The sequence below is a fragment of the Glycine max genome, chromosome 18 (assembly GCF_000004515.6).
Source record: "Glycine max cultivar Williams 82 chromosome 18, Glycine_max_v4.0, whole genome shotgun sequence".
NCBI lineage: Eukaryota > Viridiplantae > Streptophyta > Magnoliopsida > Fabales > Fabaceae > Glycine > Glycine max.
In genome coordinates, this window is record NC_038254.2 from 36,860,452 (window position 1) to 36,866,643 (window position 6,192).

The following is a 6,192-nucleotide window of genomic DNA, read 5'->3' on the forward strand; positions in this document are numbered from 1 at the left end:
AGGGCAAATCTCTCCACCAAAGGGAGGCTTCTTCACAACATCTGAATTTCCCAATCCCCTTCAGCCCCCATACTTTGATTTAAAAACATTGCACCAAAGAATCCCGTCATGATTTTAAATTGAGGTTGTGGTCTGCCAGAAAACCTTTACATTGCGAAAAAAATGCGATTGATATGGCCGCAAGTACGGCTGTTCTCCGCTATTTAAAACCATGACTACCATCATCCTTAATTATTTTCCTCATTTTCATTTCGCAAGCAATTCCATGAACATTGCAACATCCTTTACTCCTAGTCCTCCCTTCTCTTTCTCAAGACAAATTTTTTTTCCATTTGATCCAAGAGATATGCTTTCCCTCCTCCACACCTTTACACCTTTACACAGAAACAAAGCTCAAAAGTTGATAGGTTAAAACCGCCCAGTAGCTTTCAACTAAGAGAAGTAACTCCAAGGACATGAATACGAGTGATTAACAACTATTTTGAAACGTACGTATAAATTGGATTAAAAGTAAACAGCCGTGAAAAGAGAGAACAAATTTTTAAATGTCATTAATTAGCACATATATTTAAATATGAGATGCAATTTTACTAAAATAGAGACTAAAAAAAGGAAGGAAAGTTGATTTTACAAAAATGTCCGCACATATACTTTATATATATATATATATATATATATATATATATATATAAAGATCTTCACGTGAAGCCAATATTTGTACTGATAAAATGTTGAAAGACTTGATCATGTACCGGATATTAATTTCATTGTCAATAATGGCTTGAAGACTTTGTAAATTGTTAAAGCCAACTCTGCCCGAGTGAACCCAGTGAATCAAAGATAATCAAGTTCTCTAGCAACAAATGGTTCAACTGTTTAGAATGAACTTTTTTATTCAAGTTACATTCTGAGACTCTGAACTGATCCTCAAAGATCAAAAGTTGATTCTCTAAAATTGCCTAGAAGCTTTCAACTAAAAGAAGTATCTCCAAGGATGTGGATACAAGTTATTAACAACTATTTCGAAAGTGCAAATTAGGTTATGAGAGCCTTCTTTTAGGGTTCTCAAAGCGTATTAGAGGCTTCTTTTCATTGGCTACTAGATGTAGTTAAGTCTTTACAGAACTGAGTGAATGAACTGACAATATTAGAAAATTACAGGACACAAGAAATACCTCCATTATTATCAGTTAATGGTACAAGAGTCTTCAAGTGCACATGCAGTGCATACAATAATCAAAATCAAGACAAGCACAAAACATGCAAAAAGTGCACAAACATATACAATGAAAAAAAAAAATTAAAAGACCCAAAAACAGCCTGTACCGTGAACAGGTGTTCTCGCTCTCCAAACCTCCAAACAGCGATTCAAGCAAGCAATTGATTGGTAGTGGCGGATGAACCTGATTTCAGAATTGATTGGTATCAACAAAGCAAAAATCGTCGGGAAGAAACAGTGATCTGCAAGTCTCCTTCTCCAGGTCAACAGAAATAATTACGATTTCAGAATGAATGGTTTCTTTTCCCTTAATAACAACCCAATTAAGGGTTCCACTCAGATACACTCCACCAACTTTAGGTAGAGTCCAAAGAACAGGAAAACCTTTAAGGTTTCTCCAACTACTGTCACCCGCGCCATAAACTTTCATCTCAGTCTTTTCAGATACGTCAAGTGAAAGCATAGTCAATGCAATTGCTACAACCTTGTATTTGTCACTTGACATATCATAGCCAAACCCAAACATTGTTCTACGACCAATGCCCGGGGGAAAAGACAGCGTTGGCGATTCTCTGGATATCACCCTTGTCGCCTTGTTCCAGAAACAAACACGGTATCCTTCTGGTATTTCGCTAACCCTACAGTGCAACCCATTACATCAACCGACCAGATGGTGACCTGGCATGTTTGCGAAATTGAACAAGAACGTTTCAATTTGTAGGGAATGGAATAAGGAACTTACATCACAGGATTCCATGTGGATTTCAGGGATGGATCCGAGGCAGACATTTTTCATCAGTTGAAGGTGTTCCAAATCATCCTTCGCAGCAGATTTGCTAAGGTGCAATTTGATGAAATAGGGATCTGACATCAGGGAGTTCCATCCTTTGCACACACACTTGAATTGGATCAAAGGTTTCACGGGAAGACGAGACAAGATTTCCTTGATGAGTTCGTCAAAGAGGAGTGGCGACCATGGTTTCTTCTCTGATCGCATGTTTCTGTGGTTTCTTCTCTGATCGCATGTTTCTGTGGTTTTCAGTGAAGAGTCCACATATATATGTCCCAATGTTGCTAGGGTTTAACCCTTCAATAAATGTATATTTTATTTCAGAGATAAATTTATTTAATCTTTTAATAAAAGCTGTAATAAAATTGGAAATAAATCAAGCGGAAGATGCAGGAGATAAAAACAATGCTGATTTCTGGACAAATTTAGTGGAATAAATCCTGAGTTAAATATCAATATACTTTCACGCAAAAAGTCCATACATGTGTACATACATGTGTACATGTTTTTAATGTTTAACAATTCAGGTGTTAATATGTTTTCTCATAACAATTCTGCTATACGGTATGAAATTCTAAAGTACGAAAAACAAAAAAGATGATGCGTAATTATTTTATATAAATTAAATTATTTAAAGAAAAATAAATAAAACTTCAATAGATAAATCTTTTGTAATAAAATCCTGCTTACCGTGGTACCTATCTATATTACCCAAATCAAATAAACAAAAGCTAATAACAATTACTGCTGGTAAATGCTAAATTTTTCTTGTTTTGGTAGTGCTGCATATTGCCTCTTCAAAACTTTCAATTCTTTCAAATCTTTCTTTTGCAAATTTGAGGTCTGAGTCTAACTTTAATTTGCTTCTTAGTTGTTTAACATTTTGACAACATTTCACAAATGAAAGTTAGAACAATAATGATTTGATTTATTTTAGAATTTAAAGCTTTCTCTAGTTTATTATCATAAGACCCCACAAGAAAGCTTCCATGGTGACCCCTTCAAACTTCTCTAAACCCTGCCTAAGATGGTTTTTCCAAAAGTCGACTTAGAATCTATAGAATTAAAGATAATTTTTCTAATTACAATCTTAGAATTAAAATAAAAAATAAAAAACCTACAGTAATATCTTTTTATCAAATATAAACTTACCATAATTGACTATAGAATTTACAAATCATATTTGATAAAAATCGTCTCTCTTCCGAACATGATGATATTTTGTTACTCAATAAAATTAATTTTAAATTCATGATTGATTTGGTGAAAAAAATCTTAAAACTTAAAAGAAAGTCACATTTTTTCCCTAATTATACCATGCAATAATATTAAAAAATTCAAATGAAATTTTAAATTAAATTATATATGAGGATTATTTTAATTTCTGATGATACGCTAATCTTAATTATTTTACTTTACCAGAACTTCTTAATATCAAATATAGATAATATTTCTATAAAAACAAAAAAATTAACATCGAATAAATATATATACATATAAAACCGACATATATATCAAAAATGGAAACCGACATATATATCAAAAAGTATAAAACCTGTGATTATAGGTTGAAATCGTTCAAAGCTAAAGTCATACAGTAAAAATAGCACAAATATTCAGATCTAGTGTCGCAGAGATTGATGAAACTCGCATTTGGAGAAAGAGAGGGAGGGAAAACATGTCAAAGAAAGACAGAGAGAGAGAGCATAGGTCGGAGAGATCAGACAAAGATAGCACAGATTAAGATTGAGATGCTGATGAATGAATCCTTGAATTCACAAGCAGTGGTTTCATTACTTCTTTTCTTAAATTTTCTTATAAATGAAATTAATATCTAATTTTATCTAAGAATGTAATATGATGCCCAACACAGCTATATCAGCTTACTAATTTGATAACGGTAGTGATAACAAAAGAGAAGCAGGCAACAGTAACAATTTATAGTATAAATGTTAACAAATGACATTTTATTGGAATCCACAATATTTCTTTACATGCTAATAAATTGGTTACCAGATGCTACATTTCTAGTAGTAATTCACAACCCAAGAGAATAATATATGTTAATACATGATATAGATTAGATCTCACATAATTAAGTGAAAGAATTAAACATCTGACAAAGCGTTCGAGATTATCATTATATAATTGAAAAGACAAAAATTAGATGATGCCAATTAAATAGGGTAATCAAGAACTTACATCTGTAGAATTTCAATAAGGTATGACCAAACTTTTGGTAAAAATCTTGACGTTGCGCCACAACAACGTTCTGAAACTATCTGAGGGAATGACAGAAACTTGAGACTTACCATCCCCCTGGTTATACAGAATTGTTTGGTATTCATCATTAGCATTTCTAGTGAATTTCAGCATGAAGAAGTCTCCGTTGTTAGACATGCACAATGGTAAAATCATCGATTTTTCTTCATAAGGACGAATATTAAGATGTAAATAACTAAAATTTATTAATTGAATCCAAGACTTGTCATCTCCAAACTTCCTCATCTGCCACAAGCCAAGATGGGTGTTGCTATCTTGCCAAACTCATAGCGAGTCTCTAAAAACTCCAATATTTGTATCAACAAAGCAAAAATCGTCAGGAAGAAAGAGTGATCTGCAAGTCTCCTTCTCCAGGTCAACAGAAATAATTACGATTTCAGAATGAATGGTTTCTTTTCCCTTAATAACAACGCAATTAAGGGTTCCACTCAGATACACTCCACCAACTTTAGGTAAAGTCCAAAGAATAGGAAAACCTTTAAGTTTTCTCCAACTACTGTCACACGCGCTATAAACCTTCATCTCAGTCTTTTGAGATACGTCAAGTGAAAGCATAGTCAATGCAATTGCTACAACCTTGTATTTGTCACTTGACGGATCATAGCCAAACCCAAACATTGTTCTACGACCAATGTCCGGGGAAAAAGACAGCGTTGACAATTCTCTGGAATCACCCTTGTCTCCTTGTTCCAGAAACAAACACGGTATCCATCTGGTATTTCGCTAACCCCACAGTGCAACCCATTACATGAACCGACCAGGTGGTAACCTGGCATATATGCGAAATTGAACAAGAACGTTTCAATTTGTAGGGAATGGAATAATGAACTTACATCACACGATTCCATGTGGATTTCAGGGATGGATCCGATGCAGACATTTTTCATTAGTTGAAGGTGTTCCAAATCGTCCTTCGCAGCAGATTTGCTAAGGTGCAATTTGATGAAATAGGGATCTGACATCAGGGAGTTCCATCCCTTGTACACACACTTGAATTGGATCGAAGGTTTCACGGGAAGACGAGACAAGATTTCCTTGATGAGTTCGTCACAGAGGAGTGGCGAACATGATTTCTTCTCTGATCGTATGTTTCTGTGATTTCTTCTCTCCACATATATATGTCCCAATGTTGCTAGGGTTTAACATTTTTTTGTCCATTTGGATTAATAAAAATAAGAAAAATTCGATATGTTTCTTACAATTTTTGTCATCAGACTCTTCAACATATTTTAAAATTTTACGAGATATATTTAAGAAAAAAAAAAGAAAAGTTAGATATGTTTCTCAATATTTATGGGCCTGTGCTCTGCACAGTATTTAGTTTGGGAAAATAATTATATTTATTTTATATGATATCCATTTTAATAACTAAAGAATAATGTTTTTTTATAGTTACTAAAAACTATTATTTGAGTATATAATAATTTAAGAATATAATATATTTTATAATTACTACGTAAAAATAGTTTTGTAAATTTAATTAATAGAGTAGATGGAAAAAATTGCGTAACAGTGAGGAAATTTTGCAATTTTTTTACTAAATTACATAAAAGTTTTACAATAAGAAATTTTTCAGTAAAAAAACATATTATAAAGTTTTTAAAATATTATGACAATGAAGTAAAAAAACTATAAACAAATAATAAATAAAATGCTCCCCAAATTTAATTGGAATGAAAAAAATAGAAACAAGAATTTAAATTTGCTGATAAAACAATCTTCAATAAATCTTTAGTTAGGCGAGAAGAGACAGAATATTATTATGATTATAAACTAGAGAAAGGTTCGATAATTAAAATGAAATATATATATATATATATATATATATATATATATATATATATATATATATATATATATATATATATATATATATATATATATATATATATATATATAT

The 6,192-nt window shown here is 32.1% G+C and overlaps 2 protein-coding genes across 2 annotated transcripts; both read right to left on the reverse strand.

The window, feature by feature from the left end:
• Positions 1 to 1,409: 1,409 nt before the first annotated feature.
• On the reverse strand, positions 1,410 to 2,008 carry LOC106797927 (F-box/kelch-repeat protein At3g23880). The gene is made up of 2 exons (XM_014773237.1): positions 1,962 to 2,008; positions 1,410 to 1,857 (listed from the first exon to the last, which is right to left on the reverse strand). Exons 1-2 carry the CDS (start codon positions 2,006 to 2,008, stop codon positions 1,410 to 1,412), a joined length of 495 nt encoding a protein of 164 aa, XP_014628723.1.
• Positions 2,009 to 4,556: 2,548 nt separating this feature from the next.
• LOC106797926 (F-box/kelch-repeat protein At3g23880) lies at positions 4,557 to 4,910 on the reverse strand. The gene has a single exon (XM_014773236.1). It carries the CDS (start codon positions 4,908 to 4,910, stop codon positions 4,557 to 4,559), a length of 354 nt encoding a protein of 117 aa, XP_014628722.1.
• Positions 4,911 to 6,192: the final 1,282 nt, after the last annotated feature.

Excerpts from the sequence above, each read along its gene's own strand:
- LOC106797927 (XM_014773237.1), bottom strand. The coding sequence starts at position 2,008 with ATGTCTGCCTCGGATCCATCCCTGAAATCCACATGGAATCCTGTGAT. Across the intron at positions 1,858-1,961 it reads TCCACATGGAATCCTGTGAT|GGTTAGCGAAATACCAGAAG; the intron begins GTAAGTTCCTTA and ends GTTGCACTGTAG.
- LOC106797926 (XM_014773236.1), bottom strand. The coding sequence starts at position 4,910 with ATGTTTGGGTTTGGCTATGATCCGTCAAGTGACAAATACAAGGTTGTA.